At 42.3% G+C, this 22791-nt stretch overlaps 1 protein-coding gene across 1 annotated transcript; it reads left to right on the forward strand.

Annotated features, from left to right (window-relative positions):
• The first annotated feature begins 1808 nt into the window (after positions 1-1808).
• Positions 1809-21933, forward strand: RND3 (Rho family GTPase 3). The gene is made up of 5 exons (XM_003405848.4): positions 1809-2223; positions 2692-2779; positions 14704-14813; positions 18053-18187; positions 19864-21933. The coding sequence occupies exons 1-5, from the start codon at positions 2074-2076 to the stop codon at positions 20113-20115; spliced, it is 735 nt and encodes a 244-aa protein (XP_003405896.1). The 5' UTR covers positions 1809-2073; the 3' UTR covers positions 20116-21933.
• The last annotated feature ends 858 nt before the right edge of the window (positions 21934-22791 follow it).

Raw genomic sequence — 22791 nt, forward strand, 5'->3', positions numbered from 1 at the left:
AAAGTGCAAATAAGAGTTACATGCAAATTATAGTTCAATGCCTCTTTATTGTGCCAGAGACTGTTCTGCAAATTTCACCTGCATTTCCTCATAATTATTCTTACGACTCTTTTTCAGATGATGAGATTGAGGCTTGGAGAGGTTAAATAACTCAGCCAAGGTCACACAACTAGAAAATGTGAAGTTCATGACCCAAATCCATCTCTCTGTGATTTTAGCCTCCAACCACTAAGCCTGTTGCTTCTAAAATAAACAAGCAAGCAAGGAAACAGCCTATGAAATAAATAATTTAATAAAAGTTTCCTGTGTTTACAAGGATTTGGGAAATGCTGGGTTAAACTATGTTAAGTATGCTACTTTTCTAGAGGACGATTTAGTGTTTGTAGTTTGTCTTTTGGGTGGTGCAAACGGTTCACGCGCTCACTCCTAACCAAAAGGCTGGAGGTTGGAGTCTACCAAGAGGGTCCTTGGAAGAAAGGCCTAGCAGTCTACTTCTGAAAATCAGCCTAGGGAGCTCAGTTATGCTTGATAGCAACTGCTGTGGTATTGGTAAATCTCCAGGGATGATATGGAGCGTGGTGCTTCCCTCACTAGTTGGAACCCTTTCTGTGAGGAAGGAACTAAAGCTGTGCAGAGTAAACTTTGGTAAATGCTAGTCTAGGAACCCCAGCAGGGCCAGCTACCTGTGTAAACATAACATAACCCCACGCATTGAGCCCTTCATCACCCCATTTCATCTGCCAAACTGAACTTTCTGCTTTTCTCACCTCACCTCTTTTTCATTTACAAGCCTAGAAGTTTCCATAGATGGACGAATAAATTGGTATTGACCCACGTTCTTAATGCAACTTAATAATAGAAGCCTCTTAACCATTGGGGGTACAGGATACAAAGACAAGAGAGGAAGGAATTCTCATGGGAAAGAGAACAAATGCCTGGGCCATTTCTCCTCTCTGAGATACTTTTGGGGTGGGAGGGGGAGTACTTGCATTTTTCAGCTAAGAATAGTTGTGCCTTCTGGGTCTAGACTAGGGTGCTTTTTTGACTCCAAGGAGGTGGAGTCTAAAGATAAGAGGTAGTATCAGAATCCCTCCTCCTCCCCTCCTGGCTAAAATGGGGCATCTGGGCTGGCCTCACCTGTTTGGATTCCTGGTGCAGCGGGTTTGAGTTTCCAACAGCTATTGTCCCTCGGTTGTGAGCATCTTCCATTTTTCTTTCTTCTTCCCTCCCACCTCCCCCATGCACCCCTCAAAACCTTTTCACCTCTTGAGTCATTTGAACCGGCAGGTTTTAGAAGTCTATTACTTTGATCCAGGGAAGCCAGTTCCCTCTATTGTAATAACCTGGCTTAGATACTGCTCCATGGCCTATATATCTGACACAATTTTTAAAAATACAACCAACTGACCCTTCCCCACCCAAGATTTGCTTCTAGAACTTGCTGTTTTAACTTGGGTGGAAAATGTTTTTACTCTTACAAATGTTCGCGATGCTTCTGTAGGTCAGTTCTCATTAAAATATTTTTAAAGGAATTCTAGGAAAGATCAATATGCCCAGACTTTCAGTTTCCCACCTCATCCTAGACTTGTATGGTTCCCATCCCTCAGCCATGCGTCCTTGCGGGTCTTCAAAATGCCCAGAGCCTTGGATTGGAAATAGATCCCCCTTGCTCACCCTAGAGGGCGCACAGTTTACGTTTTCTGCAAGTAACGCGTCAGCGGTGGCTCCCAGGCTCCATAAAAGGCGAGGAGGCGGGCCAGTTTCCTTCTCTCATTGAGAAAGACGAGGATTGGAAGACCGGGCGTATAAAGCCGCGCAGAGAGCGTGAAACAAAGCAGTCGCATCGGAATTGGACTTGGGAGGCTAGGTGTGGAGTCAGGCATGAAACTTGTTGGAGGGGAGTAACGAGACTGCTTTTCTCGCTCCCCTCCTCGTCCGCACTGCGCTTCAGGGGTGCCCACCAGCCTTGCGATTTATTTTTATATCAGCTTTTTATATAGAGAGAAACTATATATATATATTTTTCCTCTTAAGAAAAAAATTCCTGTTCCAAGAGAAAATAAGGCAAGATCAATGAAGGAGAGAAGAGCCAGCCAGAAATTATCCAGTAAATCTATCATGGATCCTAATCAGAACGTGAAATGCAAGATAGTAGTGGTGGGAGACAGTCAGTGTGGGAAAACCGCGCTGCTGCATGTCTTCGCCAAGGACTGCTTCCCTGAGGTGAGTGGCCGGTTGGGGCTTCAAGGTGGGGGCGGCCTGCGGAATCCCCGTCTCGGGGTGGGCTTTTTCTTATGTCCCTCACTCACCGGTTTTTTCTTTCTAAAGTCGTCTTTCTCACCCCTAACTACTTTCCCCCTGGTTAGTCTGCTAGGAAAGGGAAAGTGGGCTGGAAGCGTTTGGGGCTGGGACGCGCCGGCACATTCGGCTGTTAGCTTCTGAAACTTGCTCTTTCATATGTGCGGAACCGAGGGCTGGGAGATTTGGGTCAACGCGTCTCCGAGAGCGGGAGGGCGGCTGAGGCACAGATACGGGTTTGGAAAGGGTCTGCGAGTTTTGTCAGATGCGTGGTTTTTTCTTCTTTTTTAATCGGGGAGTGGGGAGGCGATTTTCAGAGGGTGTCTGCGGGTGCCGTGCATTTTAAACTAACCTTTTTGCCTTTTCCTTCCTTGTCCATTTTTGTGTGTTCAGAATTACGTCCCTACAGTGTTTGAGAATTACACGGCCAGTTTTGAAATCGACACACAAAGAATAGAGTTGAGCCTGTGGGACACTTCGGGTAAGAGTCCTCCGGCCGCGTGGCGCTTGCGGCGGGCTTGCAGCCTCTCAGGGGTGCGCGGCGGCTCTCAAGATCCCGCGCCTGCCTACGCGCGCGCTTCAGCGTTCAGTGCCCATCGGTTAACTTTGCCCCCTCCCAGGGATTCCCACCTTTCCTGCTGGGTGACAATTTTGTCCGTTCTGAGTCGGGGCGGAGGTGTGATAAAGGGGTAGGAGGAGGCCGTGTGCCCTCAGTGTGACCCCGTGGTTGGAGTCGCTTGTGGCCGGGTGGTCGGGCTCGGTCCGCCCACTGGGCCATGCCAGAGTCGCCCTGGGGCGACCTAGGTGGCCCCATGCTGGGGGGATGCGTGCTCTGCCGCGGAACCACCCGGCTTGCGGCGGGCGCCCCTCCAGGATCTAACCTGTTTGTAGTCGGGGAGGCCCGGCATGGGGCGGGGTGGTGGGAGGAGGGAGAAAATCCCAGAAGCGACGCGGTTACGTGCGGAATGCGCGCTTGGGGGAGAGTAGCGAGAGCCGCGTTGCTCGTGACACCTACCGCAAGGAATGCGCAGGCGGCGAAGGCAGGGCAGGGTTACTGCGAACGGCCGCAGGGCCTCTTCGCGCTACCGGCCGCCCGCGCCGCCTCGGTGCTAACCTGCCCGCCCGAGGCCCCCGGTGACCACGCCATTCCATCCTGTCCACGCCATTCCCGCCTAACTCCTGCATCACCGCCTGCCAGCTGGCGGCCAAGCGCACTATTCGCCTTTGACCTTGTCCAGTTGAATTATTGTCCCCGTGGTGGGTTATTTTCAAGGGTCATGGGGTTCAAGGCCAGGTTAGTGCCTTTTCATGCGCCCACCCCCGAACCTGACGCGCGATGGCAGAAAGGGCCATGTCCCCCGCCTGTGGGAAGGCTTCCAGCCCACGGCTGAGTTAGGAGTTCGGGCTGGGTCCGGGGTGTTGCGGACGGCAACTGCACCTGGGATCTCGGGCTGAGACCCAGGAACCCACTGCCCCTGCCTGCAGTGCCCGGTAGCAAAGAGTGCTGGTTTCCAAGAAGGGTGTCGCCTGTGGAGGAGGAGCTACTAGAAAGGCAGAGTGAAGCCCTCTGTGATTAAGTCTGGGAGTTTGGGAGGGGGCTGGGCTGCAGCGAGTGAATCGAACCAAATCTCCAAATCTGGGGTGAAACCAGCGAGGAGGAGCGCACGCACAAGTGCCAGCACGCAGGTTTTGCTGTCGGGCGGCGAGAAGCCCTGAGGTGGAGCCGCGCTCTGCTGGGAGTGGCCTCGCGGAGGTGCTTCTGAGCTTCCCACAACCCCTGGCTTTAACCTCTGGAGCCCCCCCCCCCCCCCCGCAAGGGACACAGGAGATGAAAGAGCCAGAGGAAGGAACCAGACTGACAGGGTCGCCAGAAACAGGCCCTGCACAAAGGCAGGCGAGAATTCCCGCACGAGCGCCTCTCATGGTCAGTGCCAGACACTCAGACTTCCTCCAGCCTTCCCAGGGGTAGCAGAACCGGCATCTCGCAGTGTTTTGTACTGGGCATTCCACACACAGACTTGCACCTATAGTGTAGGTGGTGATAGAAGGAAGGAACTCCAGTGTTTTCTTATTTCAGGAGTTCCTATCATGGGAGTTATTACACAGCCTAGTACTTAGCGGGCTGTAATTCCCAGACAAATCGTGGTAGGACAGTTGATCTGGTGCCAATAATAGGCACTGGTGCTTTCCCCCCACAGTAGACCCTGTTTGTACTTAATGCGTGGTAAGAATTATTTAGCCTGGAGGTGGGGCCATGGGTCTGTTCCAGATGTCGATACAGAGCTGTGTTTAGATCTTAGCTCCTGGTTGCCTGAATGATCCCCCCTCCCTGGGTCTCCTCTTCATCATTTGTAAAAAGAGGACATTGGGTAGGATCTCTCCCAGCTATTACAGTTCTTGAATTTAGTCCACCAGCTAAGGCAAATCTCTGTTTCCCAGAATGTTGGCTGGCTTCAGCTCTTAGTCCCAGTGGATTTGAGCCTCTTGGCTGGGCACTGCCAGCTTCCTGATGGACATAGGAATGAGACCCTTTTGGATTGGGAGGGGGCAGAAAGAGTGGGTTTTGAAGGAATGCTGGGTTATACTTCCCTTGTTGCAAGCTTCAAGAGTTACAGGACCACCAACTGAGAGATTAGGTGCCCAAAGGGCTAAATTGATTTTTTTTTTTTTTTTTTTTTAGGAGCAAAAAGGCACATTATTTTCCAAAGGCCAGAAAATTTTTTAAAATTATGAGCAGTTTATAGTGGAAGGCCACCTTTCCCATATGCACGTAAATATCACTTCAGATATTGAAGTATTTCATCAGAACTCCACAATTTATAATCTCTGTAATACACAGCACAATGCCTTGCACACAGTAGGCACCCAATAAAATCTGTTGAAAGAACAAATGCATGATCATATGCATAGTTTCCAAGGAGATGAGATTTTCTGGCATTTATTACCACTGAATTACCTGTGCACAAAGAATGGCAAATGTATAAACACTGCCTTTCATCAAATTAAAGATAATCACTTGAAGTCTGTGATGAAAGAATCACTTGTATTTTTATTTAATGAAACAAAAACCCATGCAAGCTCAACTGAAAGTATAAAAATTTGAAAACTGTGATTAAGAAAACATTGCACTGCAGAATTATCCAATAATAAAATCTTAGTTGGAATTTAGATTTATACAAATGAAAAAGGCACTAGGGAATTATTAGGGAATTCAGTTGTAGAGTTTGTGAGGTGAAATGTTAGATAATTAAACACAGTCACCAAGCCCTGTTTCAATACTAAAAATAGTCTGTTCCCACCAAAAATGTTTTGTCATTCATGAGTAAAATACATCTAACAGGAACCATTGCATCAGTGACCAATCATTTCAAGTATCTTCCATGTTCTTCCGTTTCATCTCGAGCTTTCCATGGCAAATTTCTGAACAGGATTATTTTCTGACAAATGTTTGACATTTCCTTTGCCCACTAAGACATTTGTTTAATTCGGGTTGTGAAAATAATTGCATGTGCTTTATGCCTCTCGATACATTTATTTTTTCCAACTGCTGTCAGTTTAGCTCTGGAGGGAAGATCCAAGCCACGTCTCCAGTCCGAAATGTCAGATTTTTTTTCCCCCCTCCTAGAACTTTATGAAAGTTTAAGATTATTTATACAGGGAAAATTGAGTGTGCCTAACTTTTCTGATCTAGAGAGACAGATGGCATAAACTACTTTCCTTGGAATGGTACACAAGTCCTGTTCAGTCTCCTGGCCGAGAGGCAACTATTTTGAAGGCAGAAGCAATTCCCTAGCTTGGCCATTGTATGTGGGCAGCTTCTGGAAGGGGTTTGCTTTTCCCGCCCAGCAGTCATGCATAGGCAAAGCTCTGCCAGTCTAGATGTGGCAAAGAACATAAAGTGAAAGTGTAGCATAAACCAAAAAACCCTTTGCTGTCAAGCCGATTCCGACTCGTAGCAACTCTATAGGGTAGAGTAGAACTGCCTGCCCTATAGGGTATGCAGGGCCAGTTTGCAACAAGCGAAACCAGTAAAAACCCGTTTGCCCTGGAGTTAGTCCGACTCATGGTGACCCCATGTGTGTCAGAATAGAACTGTGCTGCTTAGGGTTTTCAGTGGCTGATTTTTCAGAAGTAGACCATCAGGCCTTTTCTTCTGAGGTGCCTCTGGGTGGACTTGCATTTTTAACCTTTTGGTTAGCAACCAAACATTTTAACCATTTTCACCACCCAGGGACTGCTGCAATAAAAGAGAGGTGATTTAGTGGCACGGCAACTTGAAATTTCTTTCCCTTCTCCATCTCGCCCTTCTTTCTGCACCTACTATGTGCAAGCCCTCCGTTAGGCTGTAATGTTAAATAAAACATGGTCCTGCCCTTAAGACGCTTACAGTCTGGGTGGGACAGCGAAGCTGGGAGAGGGGAGAAGGATGTTTTCATTGTTAAGCTCTGAGGAGCCCAATTTGTACCTGAATTCCAGTGTCCTGTTCACCTGGTTGTTGTATATTCCCTTGGCATGCATCCCCAGTGCTTAGGTATTCTCTTCAGGTAGGAAACGGCTTCCTTCCCCCGGCCCCATGCACACATCAAGCAACCAGAGTGCCCAGGTGATTTCTTACGGCTGCTTAAAGTTCTTTGAGCCCACTAAAAAAGTCAACAAAATTTGCTTTTTAAAAAAAATGCTCTGTGAATTCTTTAAAAGTGGGATGAGGGAGGTTAAAGGTAGTCTTTAAATATGGGTCCGTAATTTCTTGATTTTTACTGAGAAATGTTACCTTTTCCTTGACAAGACGAGTGTTTTCCTTAATGGTTCTGGAAATGCCCCTAATGATTTTCACATTCACCCGATGAGTTTCTACAAAACCCTGGCTAATGGTTCCAGCATTTTGAAGTGATCAGTGTGAGACCAAAGTAGTTGTAACATCTTGTGCTTCAAAATCGGCCTCGTTTGCCAAGCATAGAAATCATTTGTACTATGAAGCCAAATGCCTACTAATAATAGAAACTTTAGTCATTCAAGAATCACTTTATCTTTTCCAAAGAGATTTGATTGCAGTGTAATTTCAGCGCATGTGATTTAGGGAGTAAAGATCATTCCTGCCAGCTTTAACCAAGGCGAGTTAATGCACATTGTATTTAAGACATACTATTTTAAAATATTCAATTCAACTGTTAGAATTTCCTCACAGAAACTGTGCTATTACCCCATGAACACACTTTAAATCTTGTCATGATATAAGCTTCTTTCAGGCCATGAGTACTTAAGTTAGCCCTCCTGAATTAGTTTTAGGCATTATTAACAGAGAAGGTAGTTCTTTCTTTATTTTTTACCTTAAGGAAAAGGGAGGGCTAGCTCCTTTATAAACATTCCGACTCATAGCGACCCTGTAGGACAGAGTAGAACTGCCCCATAGGGTTTCCAAGGAGCGCCTGGCAGATTCGAACTGCTGACCTTTTGGATAGGAGCTGAACTCTTAACCAGTATACCACCAGGGTTTCCATTTAGAACCACAAGTCTATCTATATTGTTAAATGTATAGCTTATATGTCAAGCTTGAAGAATGAGCTTGGTGACAAATCCTCTAATGAAATGTTTATTAACAAGGATGGAAAAGTTTCAGTGGAATCACGGGTACCCTTTTTTGTGAATGAATATATCAGGTCAATAAACATTTTTTAGGGCACTTGTGTAGGATTCACCTTGATGGGTGCTCTGAGGGCAAGGAAGGGAGAGGTATAGAACTGGGCAAAAACATCTCCTGCCCTCAGGGTACTTACAGTCTAGTTAGATTACCAAGGCATACAAAAGTGGCCAAAAAAATAGGCAACAATAAAATACTAAGGTTCCCTCAAGTTCACGTAAGAAATCATATGAGGAGCCCATTTTTAAGTATTAGGAGTTGCTGGGAAGAGATGCCTATGAGCTGGACCTTGAACGCAGTAAGTTCTTCCCAGGAAACTTTCCTAGAAGACTCCACAGGACAGTTAGGGGACATGGACGCACTTCATCTTTGGTGCTTTAGTACCTGTTCAAAGGAGGGTGACCCGGAGGGGCTAAACTGAGTTCAACAAGACCCAAAGAATTGTCGAAGGCCACCCGGGCAGCCTAGATCCTCTGACTGGTGACTCAGTGATCACTGAAGCCAACCGTACAGTTCCTTTCTTTCTCTCTAGAAGTTGACTCAGTCCCTTAGAAGTCTCTGATATCCCTCCCACGTGGAAACATTCTTTTAAACAAGATTCTGAATGTTGAAGAACTCTAACTTAACCTTCTTAGGAAAAGGGAGAGGGTAAGAATTTACAAAAGAGCCAAAGATACATGATTGCTTGTACCCAGAATTAATTGCTTGTGATGTGAATACCAAGGGCAAAATTGCCAAAATCCAGACATTTCGTAAGGGAGTAATGATCCATAAGAGCTTAGAGTTTCAAGATCAAGACCAGGTTCAACTCTCAACTTGAGCTTTCTCACTGAAGCTCTGTAAGAAAAGTGGGTGATGGCAAAACAGATACCTCAAAGTTTGGATGGTGGTTTCCAAGAACCAATAAATCAAACCACATCTGGAGATTTGTCCACCATGCGACAATTTCCGTTTCAACTTCTAGTGGGGGCGGGGGCGGGGAAGGGTCATGAATTCCTTTTCTAAGTCTACATCTGTCTCTAGATTTTTTTGCCTTCCTTTTTTTTTTTAATTTATTTTTAATTGTAACTCCGTAGAGTACTTTTTTATTTTTTTCTTCCTCTCTGCAATCTGGTTTCTTGCTAAATTGCCCAATCAGTGAGGAGTCCAGATTGGTCATTCTGATGCCACCTGAAATAACCAGATGTTTCCTTTTTAATCCAGTTTTTTGCATGTAGATATGACTCTAAGGACCAATAGTTTCACCAGTTAGCTCAGGGTGCCTAGTGGACTATGCCAAATGAATCAGCTGTGCCTGGGTCATTTTTTGATGTCCTTTAAATGTCTTCTCCATTGCTAAGATTGGCAACTTTACCCAGAGTCCCCCTTTAGCAAATCAGAAATTTCATTAGCATGTAAGCTGCCTCAGAAGTTCGGCCAGGTGCTGTGCATGTTGGTTTTGAAAAATGAGCCTAATGACGCAGTATCTGGAAAGGCGAATTCACTCCTGGAACTCTTAAGCATAAAAACTTCAATCTGTCACTCAGTGATAATGCGATTTTTAAAAATTATACATACCTGCTCTTTTCCCTACAACTACATGACTCACCACGATGCCACTACAAATAAAAATTTTGATTCTTATGTTTTTAGGTATCCCAGTAAGATTCCGAGAAAAAGACTAAAACTTTATTGAAAGCTCAAAAATAGCAACTTTATCTCTGCCTTTCTGAGTTTGTATCCAGCTATGTATTTGGAGTGCCCCCCAAAATACAAAATAATGATTCCATTATTATAGCAACACATAAGTGCCCACAGATTTTCATAAAATCTACTCACAGTTCCTGTTAATCTAAATGAATAGAAGCAGCAAACAAAAAGCCCTTCTCAAGAACTGCTTAGTGCATACTTGTGTTTGTAGCGCAGATGACTCGGAAAGAGAGCTAAGCAGAGTCTTAAACTGAGCCAGACTTGATTCACATTCTTGAGATGGTTGCTAATTTGATGCTTTCACTCTGGTTAGTGATGGTATGAGGAAATGGTATCTTGTAGGACAGATCATACCATTCTTACATGTTTTTTTTTGCAGTTTATTACAGATATTCTTTTGGTGGTCATTAAAAATACCAAAAGTCAATGCATTTTCCCAACCAAAAATATGCTATGTTCTTCACTTTTATTGTTCCCGGTAGGAGTTTCTTATGGAGGAATGACAGTTTTGTTTTTCCTCCAATTTAAGTTTCAAGCAAAAGAAGTTATGAAATATTCAACTAGAAAAGTTTTCAGTTCTCAGACTCCTATAAAGCCTCCCAGCATTTGAACTGGTTTTGCAGAAGGCTCTATAAAGCTTCCCTTTTGGGCATGAATCTTCTTACATATACATTTAATTATGTACATATATGGTGTGTTCTATCTTTGTGAAGGGGTGACTTAAGCAGGCAGGTATGTGTCTGAAGAATTAGTTTCTGGGTGAGGCACTACGTGACTATTCTTGGGTTGGAAATCTTGCTTGCACCCAGAATTAATGATCTTGAAGACAAAGATGGATAGACCTGAAATCTTAAAAGCCTTTTAGAACTTTGCTGCTCTTTGCCAAACTTGAGGAACTCAGAGAACCTCAAATGTATATACTTTAATCTACACCTGGGCAAAGCCCTTAACATTTGTGTGTTTTTTTTAGCATGCAGTTTGTACATGTGGTATGGTTGTTTCTTTACAATATGAAGTTTCATGACTTTCCCTTTGAAGGTCTGATAGGCCCATAAGGAAAGACCTTGGAACAGTGCTGTGTGTTTGAAGTTTCATACAATATAAGAGAAATGAAATGTGCTGCTGCGTCTGAGAATTTCCGTTTGCATGAAGCATATTTATTCCAAGTTTTATTTGACAAGGAAAGCTCAGTACCTAGACTTGTTGAACTTTAACTGTACGTAGAGTATGTATGGAAACCCTGGTGGCATAGTGGTTAAAAGCTATGGCCCTTACATATATACATATATACTATATGTGTTTATGTACTGTAGTTGACGTTAAATAAGTTCATATACTGGAAAAATGTTTAGCTCTCTTGTGGTGTTTAGTTCTACATTTTCTCTTGAAGCTTTTCAAGGGCACCTTAATATTTCTACAGAATTTTTTTTTTTTTTTTTTTTTTGCTGTTTAGCTTAACAAGGTATTTTTGAGACTTTTCTGGAAAGACATAGGGATCAGGGGCAGGTATTGTTCCTGTTTTATGGGCTTTCTGCTCCTTCAGTGTCACTTCTGTCTCCCCATGTTGCTTCTCACTTCACAGGAGCATTCCTGGAATTCCTCCCCCCCACCCTTGGCTCCTGAGTTATCCCACACATGCCTGTGATTACACCAGGTGCTCTCCCTACTTTTCTTTCTTTACTTCCTTTGTGCAATGGCTTGGACATTACAGGAACCAGTAGGGAAGAATTCAAAGCGCTTAAACAAGAGTAAACACTGTAAACAGTACACAGGAGTTTTGTTTTTGAAGGACTTGCTTAGCTGAATTGTTAGGTTTTTCCCTACTAGAAGAGTTATTTTATATATCTATAGGAATTAAATATTTTATTCTGAAAAGATAAAGATATTAGGTTTTTCAGTCTGATACTGGTTATAACCATAACCTATCAAAAAATACCTCATGAAGATGTGGTCTTATTTTTAATGACAGATTGCTCTCATAGTTAGCGGTTAGGTGAATTATGCTTATAACTAATAAATGTGGAGATTATTTTTATTGCTACCTTTGGACACTCTTGTCGATTTAAAAGCAGCACTCTTCATTAGCAAAAGTAATAGGACTGGATCAAAATGTCACTCCTGATTAGGTCTTGTTAAAGCTCTTAAAAATTGCCTCTTTCCCTTACTTAAACAAGTAAGGTGGTTTCTCGTGAACTTTTACACTGTGCTTATGTATTTTCATTTAAAATCAGGCCAAAGCCTACATTTTGCAAGTATTTGGGTACACCCACTAAGCACAGAAGCCAGCTCACTGGATTCTTGTAAACAGGAGTCTCCAGCTTGACAGAGGGCTGAAGACAAAGCCAGATCTCCTTTGTGGCCATAAAATGGCTGGGGGAGGGGAATCACAGTACACAAAGGGAGGGGAGTTTTCTGCAGCCACGTGGTGGTTACCAAAAGGTTGAAACCATTTCTCTAGATTTTCCCTGTAGTCCCAATTTTAAATACTCTGGCAGCTTTTGCTTCTCCAGCTGCCTTTCCTGATTTGGGGATTTGGAAAACATCGTCATCGTTATAAAGGGTAGTCTTAGATCTGAGATTAGCAGTAAGCACTCTCATAATTGAGACCTCGGAAGTTCAGGTCTGATTGAAACTGGAAAGTATCTACAGAGAGACAGTTGGCTTACTTAATGTGGGTGATTTCCAAGAAAGGAAATCTCTGAAGCCTGTTAGGTTTCTGACAATCTTAATTATTGGGGAGTTCTACTTTAGGCTTCCGGTCAGGTCATTTCTTGTGAACTGTGAAGAGCAAAGGCAACCTTCGTGCAGAGGCCAGGTACTTGGATTTCCCCCGGTGACTTGGTATTTTCTTTATTGCATGTTTGGGAAGAAATTCCCAAACATTGACGGCAGAAATTGTGTAAAAGTTAGACTTTCGACATAGAAACGGGAAAGGCTGGAGTTGAGAAAGCCTGCACTTCACAGAACTAACAAACACGGAAATGCCCGTATGACCATAAATCTTGTTAAGCCATCTCATTTCTGATTCCTCTCAAACATGTTTAAATTGGTGAACTCTGAATTATTCTCTTAGAGTCCTGTGAGTTGCTGAAAAGGCAGCTGCAGCTTGTCATTTTCAGAGGCAACCTTAGTCTCATTTGCCTCAGTATTTAAAATGACTTGAATTTCTAACACAAAACTTTAAGCTTTTGGAAACTATCTTTAACGTGGCAGCCTCTGCTTCATCAGGGCCCTGTTTCCAGATGTGTATAGGGAACTGCTGCAGCTCAAGAAAAATCCTGGCTTAAATTGCCTTTATTTAGGCTTTTCTTCCTGATTCTTAGAGCCTTCCCTTCTCCCTGTGTAGCCAACACACCTGGCTTGAAGCTGTCACTCTGCATCCCTAATGCAGCCTGTAAGAAGGCCACAGTATTACCTGGGATTCCATAGTGAATCTCAGGGACCCAGAAGAGACTGGGAAAGAAAGTACCTCACCCTAACACCAGTACCTTGTGGATAACAAAAGCAGGCTCCTGAAAATTTTTGTTTTGATAGAACTGGGAAAGATTATTTTAAGACCTGCTTTGTAGACTTTCTCTCCTCTTAACTTTGACTGTGGAGGTTTTGATTTATCAGTGGACAACATGTCATATTTTTCTGCTAGAAAGGGAAAGTGATGTCAAAACGAAATTGGGTTTCAAACAGACTTTGGTGGTTTAGATTTTCTTTCTCTCCGGTAGAGTCAAATACTAATAATATATTGCTTAACCTAGTAAAATGATTTTTTTTTTCAATGTTATACTTGTGATATGCCAGTATACTGAGAAAAAAATAAGTAGCTACTGGCAAGTTGTATTTAAATTTATAGTCACACCATTTTATAATTTTTGGCCTCGTGCAATTGCCCATCCTTTGGAATTCTTAAGGAAGTGGAAGAAATTTCCCAAAAGACGAGGGGGTTCTGTGGTTAAGACAGTTGGCTGGTAATTTGAACCTTTGGAGTCCCTGGGTGCTGCAAATGATGATACACTTGACCGCTAACTGGGAGGTTAGCAGTTTGAGTCCACCTTGGAAGAAAGGTCTGGCTTCCGAAAGATCAGCCATTGAAAACCTGTGAAGGACAGTTCTACTCTGACACACATGAGGTCACCATGAGTCGAAATCAACCAGATGGCAGCTGGGTTTTTTTTTTTTAATTTGAACCTTTGGGGACCCTAGGTTTAACTTGGGCTGAGATCCTTGCTGTCACTGTCTGAGATGGAGCTGTGTAAAAAAGTGACATGATCCAATATGGCATTTACTACATTCTTTGCTTGTAACAGGAAGAAAGTCTATGTAAGGTTTGAGGATAAGTTTTAGTAAGTAAGCTCAAAGGTCAATGGCTTATCTAAACTTTTAACTTTGAGACAGGGCAAGCTGGTATGGTTTACTATGGTTCCCTTTGTATAGCTGGTGGGACACTTTTCCTCCCTCCCTCGTCACCCCTGCCTTTCCATCTCAGAGCAGCCTTGAGTTTTGGTCTCTGTTCCCAGGAAGTAAGTCAGTGTATGGTGCTTGCTAGTACTACCCAGCATTTAACAATGGCAACAACAATAACACAACAGTGATAACCACAGTTAATACTTACCGATCCCTTATTAATGCCAGGCACCGTCTGAGTTTATTTAATCCCAGGGAGATAGTTTTGTCATCTGTATCTTATGAATGAAGAAACTGACACAGGAAGTCCTAAAGCTACCTTGCCCCCTGCCCCATGCAGTGGCGGAGATGAATTTGCCCTCAAGGCCTGGGGTCTCCAGGCTCTTAAAATGTCTCTGGTACCTTTGAGCTCTAATCTTGGAACCTTGCAGATTTCAGCTTGGGTCCCGGCCCCTCCCCTTGAATTCAGGTTAGATACAGTGAGGATTTACTTATCTTCTGGTAGAAAGGAATATTTTACTAACCGGCTTTTGTTTGTTTGCATGCTTTTGCAAGGATTAAGGGAAGCAGGGGTGGGGCTGTGATGTGAAGTTGAAGGGATTAAGCTTGAAAGGGTAGAGTTAATGCGTGTCAAGCAAGGGGATTTTCATCAGAAAACTTGTGACTCTGTTTCTTCGCAGGTTCTCCTTACTATGACAACGTCCGGCCCCTTTCTTACCCGGATTCTGATGCCGTACTGATTTGCTTTGACATTAGTAGACCAGAGACTCTGGACAGTGTCCTAAAAAAGGTGAGTGTGGGGGCTGATGGCACAGCTCAGCACTAGACGACATGTGAAATAGAAACATGTGTTTAGCTGGCAGCTCAGGCACCCTAGGTAATAGCCTGCCTGCTGTGCTGTAATTTAAACACCCAAGAGAACCAGCTTCCAACAAAACAAAGTTTCCATTCATAATGCGTCACTAGTCTTGATGATGAACCTGTTAAATATTTTTATTTCATAAAGCTGTGAATCAAAATACCCTTTTAAGAACTTCCATGTTTGTCCTTTTGGGAGAAATGATACAGTTTAAAATAGCTATTTTTGATTACTGTCATACATGTTTTCCTTCTTTCCTCCCTCCCTCCTTTATTCCCTCCATCCTTTCATTTCTTGCTTCATTCTTTCCCTCTCTCCCTTCCTGCCTTCCTTTATTCATTTATTCTTTCCTTCAATCAACAGATTTCGCCCTAGCTCACAGGTTTACATTTGACCCCAATTCAGATATTGAGATGAATGCAATAACTATTTTAATATAGATGCTGTGTTTTGTTAAGTTTTTATTAGAAACAGAAATGGAACAAATACAGGAGGAATAAGGGTATGCTTCCAGACATCAGACAAGGTGAATTATGACAAGGTATATGTCAGATGCTAATAAACACAATAGTAGTAAACATGTTATAAATTACAGAACACATACCTGGGGTCCGAAGGCTACCGTAAGTGAGCTCCTGTAGTGGAAATATGGGACCTGATGAAGGCCTAGAAGGAACCAGGCAGAGGTCAGGAGGAAGGGTCTGATTACAGGGTGGTCACAGGTCCTAGGCTCGGCTCCTGGGACAGTGGGAAATTCCTTGGCAGGGTAGTCATAGAAGTACTTACAGAAGTCACATGTTAGTCATGGATTAGCATTTATTAGCTATTAACTATCGTATCAGCCCTGGCCTGCATGCTGTGGGGTTTGAGAATCAGACCCTTCAGACCACCCCCTCTCCTGTTTACTTTGAGATTCAGATAGAGGATGTGGGTGAGTGGTAACCCATGTGACCACATCAGGGTGCTGTAGGAATGTGAGGACCAGAAACTTCCATGTGGTTGGCCTGGGGTTTTTTTCCTCCCCATTTGGTTTTCATTTTTAGTGGAATGTGTTTGTATCTTGTGTGTTTTCTTTAGTTTATATTTTCCTGTGGCATGTGACTACTTGTCTCTGTGTCATTATGAAGTAAGCGTTTGAAGGTGAACCAGGCCCCTGTTTTTAGTAAACATTACAAATACACTTAGTTCGAAGACATATGAATTTCATCACATCAAAGGATCTGTGTTGCTTTTTAACGCCTTTCAGTTTTGAGTAATGTCGTGTATCTAACAGAAGTCATGCTAAGGTTTGTCAGATTCAGGCAGGAATATACCTTTCCTGTCTTTATGCTTGTAAACAATTGCTAGACAAGCAGCAAGAGGCCAGAGTCATTACACAGCTGAAGAACAACATAACAACATGCCTAGTTCTTGTCTGTAGATAAAAGACATTGCTTATTTACTGGAGTTTTTCCTTGATGTCCTATCAGGTTATGCATAATTTATGGTGAAAAACCTTGCTCCTGTTTTATTTTGCTTTTGTCTTCTAAGACCTTAAAGATATTAATGAGTGTGCTTTATATCCATGTGAGGTTTAAGGCTCATGATAACCCCTGCTATGGTTTGTCTTGATTAATTGAATCCTTTTAAGCCCTTGAATATCAAAGAGGTGAGAGTGGATTAAAGCAGGAAAGATTTCTTATTCTTTTTTTTTTTCAATTCACCTCCCCGTTTTAACTCCAGTGGTACCTAGCATGTGATAGATGCTTCTAAATCTGGAAGGAAGGAAGGAAAGGAAGAAATCAGCTAACTAACTCACGGAAAGTGTGTGACTGTATTCATCGACTTTGGAATTGTGTACTTTGGGCTAGAGTTTATTGTCCCAAAACACGCCTATAAATCTGGAGTTGTCTCCTCTAGTGGTCTTTTAAATTGCGCCTGCAAGGTTTCGTTTTATCTAGTAGTATACTTACTGTATGCATGACTTCATCACCCCCACTATTTTGTGAATTTCGTTCTGGAAGACACCAACTATCAGTTACTGCCATGTTGACTCTGACTAGTGGCGATTCCATGTGTGACAAAGTCGAACTATACACCATAGGGTTTTTAGTGGCTGATTTTTCAAAAGCAGATTGCCAGGCCTTTCTTCGGAGGAGTTCTTGGGGGGACCCAGCCTTTCAGTTAGCAGTTGACTGTGTTAACCGCTTGCACCACTCAGGGACTCTTCTGGAAGTCACCAAACCAAAAAACCCATTACCATCAAGTTGATTCTGATGTTGTGTTACCAGCATGACACTTAGTAGGGGGCTTAATACCTATTTGTGAATGGGGATGAAAACAGGTACCACACCCCCATCTCAGCCCCACTAATTAATCTTTCTCCAGAGCCAGAGGTCACCTGTGAACACCCTGAACCCCTGACTCTCACTCTGATGGTATCTCATGCTTGAGGAAACACAACCACAAAAAGTTGTCCGTTTGCTCTTTTGGAGAACAGTTGGAATTCTCTGACTATGTATTTCTGGAGGCCCTAATAATTCTTTTTAGGTCAATAAAGAACTAGCCAAATTGTACTAAATTGAAACATTTAACCGCTTATGTAATTTAAAACGTAAGCATATGAGGTACAGGAGCCAGATGCCTTACTGATAGCCCAGGAGATGGTTCTTTGCAGACATCATGGTCTGTTGATTCGGCCACTGGAATGGAAGCTCCTTCAAGGCAAGAAGTTCAGTTTTATTAACTCTGCTTCCAGTACCAAAGTAGAGTCCCAGCACATCTTTGTTGATGGAATCACTGAATGCAGACTTGTGCTTGGGTCCTCTCTGCCTTATTCCCAGCTCCGCACACTGCACCGGAAGTACCAGCTCACCATAGCCGAGAATGTCATCACTTGTTGGGATATATAATTATTCCTAATGCACTTTTATCTTGCAGAGATATCCCAATAATTAAGAAGTATTCAAAGTACCTTCTGACAATATCCAACAAGCTTCTTAACACTGTGTGCAGATAATGAGCCACAGAGAGGGAGAATAGATGATAATAGACATTCACATTCCCTAATGGATCCACGTTAACAAGAAGCAAAAATGTCTACTTAGAAAATAAATGCGAGTTTGCTTCTTCATTATGCGGATGCTAGCATTTAGTTAATGTTTCAACTCTTTTTGTTTGTTTTTTTACAGTGGAAAGGTGAAATCCAGGAGTTTTGTCCCAACACCAAAATGCTGTTGGTTGGCTGCAAGTCTGACCTCCGGACAGATGTTAGTACGTTAGTAGAGCTTTCAAATCACAGGCAGACGCCAGTGTCATACGACCAGGTACGTATGTTGTCAGTGTGCAAATGTGGATTTAAAAAACAAGAGTGAGAGGAATGGAATATCACTTACAGTGAACTGAATAAAAGTTAGCTGCTTCTCAAAGGGATCAACCAATAGTCAACTCTGGGTTAAAGACCGTTTACTATGGAGCTGAATGAGCACTGTGTATCCAGATTGCGACCATCTGTAAGCACAGACTGAAGGATGCTGGTGTTTCTGTGCCTGTGCCTTTACACTGAGCACCTCAGCACCTCCACACAGTCCTGAGCTCTCTTGACTTTGAAGACTACAGAGTGAGCACTAAGTGATCCAGGGGCTGAAATTAGGATGATATTTTGATACCGGATCCTGTCAGAAAGCTTCCCAATACTTTTCAGTGATACTGTATAAGAATTGATATGCGTATGCATAAATAAAACAAATTTGGAGATATGACATAAAATGTGAAATGCCATCTCATTAAGCAGCATAATCACATGCTATTTCATTACTGAGTACAGAAATAACTACCCTTGTATATCTCTGCAACTCCTACCTAGGTTTAAATTTAAATATTGGATTTAAGAGAGAATGTGATCAAAATCATAAGAGGGTTAATCTTTAAGAGGGTTAATCTTATTTTACTGTCAGTTGCACCAAATAAAATACTAAAAAAGGCTGTTGCCAAAGAAGTAGAACACTCCATAAAACCGTCTTTTAGAGAGCCGTCATTTCTGCAGGCATTTCCCCAAGTATTTAGATTGGAGAAGAATCAGTGTCAGAAGTTCATTCTCTTCAAACCTGCCACCATATTCTAAAGGGAGCTCGTGTTGGAATAGTGAGAGTTTGATTTAGTATACATCATTTTAAGTCCTGCAGGCATCTTTATCTTGCATGTCTAATTAACAAAAAAGTGGTTATTTCAATAAGTTATTTTAATGCTCATGTTTATTATTGTGCATATTGGCTGTATTGTCCACATTTAGGAGTTATTTTGTGTTTCATAAAGTTACAGATGTCCTGTTAGGATTTGGGCCCTAGGACACAATCACATACATTTCAAAATTGATTCTAAACTCCATCCCTTACCCCTGTTTTTGTTTTTTTTTACAACTTATGGACTAGCTTTGAGTACCATTTACACTCAAGAAGAGAGAAAACGAGTGTCCCATGAGGTGCTGGGGCAGGCTCGACAGGCCAGATCTCCCTGCCAAAGCCATGTGGAAAATTTATAATTTATGTTCATGATCTTTATTTGACTTATTCCAACTGTAGGATTCGCTGGGTAATTCTGTGCTTTGCTTTGACCTGGAAGACTTAAGCCTCAGTTTACTCTTGGTTACAGTCGATTTCTCTGAATTGCCTCTTGCTAAGTGTTTGATGATCAGGCCCTCATTTAAAGGTGGCCCAGGGACACTAGATGAGCCTTTAGCACCTATGAGGAATCGAGAAGTATCTATTAAGTCATGATAATCGACCATCTTGAGACTTGATCTTGACTGCACATATTTAGGAAGGAATAAATTAAGGTAATTCAAATAGGGGGAAAAAGTATATCTCACAGCAGCCCTTGGAAAATACAGCTAACACATTAGAAATCATTTTGCGATGAGTTGTTATTTTCTGCTATTAGAGGGTACTTTGCAACTTTCCCTAAAGACATATCACTGATGAAAATCTCTTCTTTTGCTTCTCAGGGGGCAAATATGGCCAAACAGATTGGCGCAGCTACTTACATCGAATGCTCATCTTTGCAGTCTGAAAATAGTGTCAGAGACATTTTTCACGTTGCCACCTTGGCGTGTGTAAACAAGACAAATAAGAACGTTAAGCGGAACAAATCACAGAGGGCCACAAAGCGGATTTCACACATGCCTAGCAGACCAGAACTCTCGACCGTTGCTACGGACTTACGAAAGGACAAAGCCAAGAGCTGCACTGTGATGTGAATCTTCCGTTTTCTTTAACGAGGACGAGGGGATCTAGTGTAAAAAAAAAAAAAAACCGCCAACAAAACAAAAACGGTGAAGTCTGAACGAAGTACACCGCCAAAGTCCTGTACACATGAGGCTTAGGAGGCATTTGAGAGGATGCCTGTCTTTTTGAAATCCTGTCCTTAGCTTCGGCATGTAGACCAAGTGGCGGGAAGTGAATACATTGAAGAGTTTTGAAATGTGACTTGAAAAACATGCCAAAAAACGAGAGATTGAAATGGGCTAGAGATAGATGAAGACGAAAGCGAGTACCTCCAAGAAGAAAAATGACACCCTGAACGGTGCTTGCGTTTTTCTTTGTTACAATCTATTCATGGATCTCTACTTTGATTTAATTTTTAAATGTTTTAATCTCCTTTACAAAAAGTATATATTAATATACCGTCCTCACTGGGGAACTGGCACTGTGACCTTAGCATTTAGTTTTCTAGAGGATGTGATCTAATTTCCTCCTAGCTCATCATTAAAATGGAAATTGTTTCAGGACCCATGGGGTATCCAGAGGAAAAACTTTGAGGCTTTGAAGTCTTGCCTTCCTGAAGATAGCTGAGCGAGATGGTTCTAAAGAAAGGCTTTTGCAGCCTTGCAAGATACGCAGACCAGCACTACAAAGATCGAATAGATCAAATAGAAAAAAAAAAAAAAGTCAATTTTTATTCAGTCTGATGGTTCTGTTCATCATTGTGATTGTCATTAAAAAGTGGTAAATTGCTCAATGTAATATTTTTGTGCTCTGTTTAGAAAAGAGGTGTGTGTTTTTTTTTGTTTTTTTTTTTTTTGCCATCATTGCTAAAAATGCAAAGTCAAATGAAAGGTGTCTTGGTTTGATGTCATAGAATGATCCAAGGGTGGAAAAAAAAATGTAGGTACTATTTTCACCAGAAGAGATAATGAATGAAGGAATAGTAGCAGAAAGCACAGTAAAGCTGTCTGGATTTAAGTTACCCAAAGTACAAAGCAAAAGGCCTATTAGACATTTTATTTGAGATGAAGCTCCAAAATTGGCAGCCCCTGATCACCTGTTGGTTTATTTCACTTTGTTTAAATCAACATCTATAAGAGAAGGATCTGTTAGCACAAGCCTTAAGGAATCCCTAGAGGGAAATTATATATTATCAGTCCTGACACAATACCAGGACATTTCTGGAGAGTGATTGCTAGACCTCACCTAACCAGAGTCAGCCAAGGCCTGTGTTCAATACTTGACTGCTGTTGTTACATAAAATAATCAGCATTTAAAATAGTTTACAGATATTTTTTGACCAGTTCTTTCTAGAGCTTCTTTCAGAAAGAAACCAGATCTGACCTGTTTATTGTTGGCGCTTGTTGAAAACGAGCTTTCTTTCCAATGATAATGCTTCATTTTTGAAGTGTTAAAGCTGTGTTCCCATTAAATTGTGGCAGGAGAGGAGATTAAGGTAATTACAACACTCAGTTCTATGTGTTACAAGCACTTTGTTTTGTCTCTGCAGGAAAATACCATTCCAGTCATTTCCCATTAAATACTGACATTTTACCAACATGATACGCTTTGACTGATGCAGCATTATGCTTTGGGCAGTATTACAAAATAGCTGGCAAGTGCTTTCTGTATTTAAATATTGTAAAAAGAAAATAAGTTATAACTTATCAAACAGAACTTTGGTTGCATTTTTCTTTTTTTGATGTTGAAGTCACTTTGTATGTTTGTTTGGTCAATGTTTCTGCAGTATTTATTAAAACATACTTTTCTTTTCTCCAAATAAAAAAGTAACCATGTCTTTGTCTAACTGTGATCTGTCTTTATTATCTTCTTCCCGATTTAGCTGTTTAGTGTTCTTTATTAGACATGACTACCGAATCGGGCCTAACATATCCCAAACTTTAGTAGGCTTTGAAACTTTTTTTTTTTTTTTAATTCTCGGTGATAGTAGCAGTTTCTGGGACAAAGACAAGTCAGTTGTATAAGAGGCTTTAATGATGACTTCAAAGAGCAAGAAGAAAAGGAGCATAATTAGACTAAGTGATTTGATCATATACAAGACCCGTGATACTGCTTGCGATTGACCTATAGAAAACACGGAAATTCAAGAGAAAGAAAGGGCCACATAAACCAGAGACTCCATCAGCCAGAGACCAGAGGAACTAGATGGTGTCTGGCTACCACCAATGACCACCGTAACAGGGAATATAACCGAGAATCCCTGATGGAGCAGGAGAAAAGCGGGATGCAGACCTCAAGTTCCAGTAAAAAGACCAGAATTAACACTGTGAGACCAGAGGGACCTCAGAGGTCATGGCCTCCGGACTCTCTTAGCCCAAAACTAAAACCATTCTCGAAGCCAACTCTTCAGACAAAGATTAGACTGGACTATAAGACATAAAATACTAGTGAGGTGTGTGCTTCCTAGCTCAAATAGACACATGAGGCTATGTGGGCAGCTCCTCTCTGGAGGCAAGATGAGAAGGCAGAGGGGGACAGGAGCTGGGTGAATGGACACGGGAAATACAGGGTGGAGAGGAGTATGCTGCCACATTGTAGGGAGAGCAACTAGGGTCACATAACAATGTGTCTAGGTTTTTGTACGAGAAATTGACTTGTAAACTTTTACTTAAAGCACAATTAAAAAAAAAAAAGGAAATTGCTGGAAC

The sequence above is a fragment of the Loxodonta africana genome, chromosome 6 (genome assembly GCF_030014295.1).
Source record: "Loxodonta africana isolate mLoxAfr1 chromosome 6, mLoxAfr1.hap2, whole genome shotgun sequence".
Lineage (NCBI taxonomy): Eukaryota > Metazoa > Chordata > Mammalia > Proboscidea > Elephantidae > Loxodonta > Loxodonta africana.

Excerpts from the sequence above, each read along its gene's own strand:
- RND3 (XM_003405848.4), top strand. The coding sequence starts at position 2,074 with ATGAAGGAGAGAAGAGCCAGCCAGAAATTATCCAGTAAATCTATCATG. Across the intron at positions 14,814-18,052 it reads TGGACAGTGTCCTAAAAAAG|TGGAAAGGTGAAATCCAGGA; the intron begins GTGAGTGTGGGG and ends GTTTTTTTACAG. Across the intron at positions 18,188-19,863 it reads CGCCAGTGTCATACGACCAG|GGGGCAAATATGGCCAAACA; the intron begins GTACGTATGTTG and ends TTTGCTTCTCAG.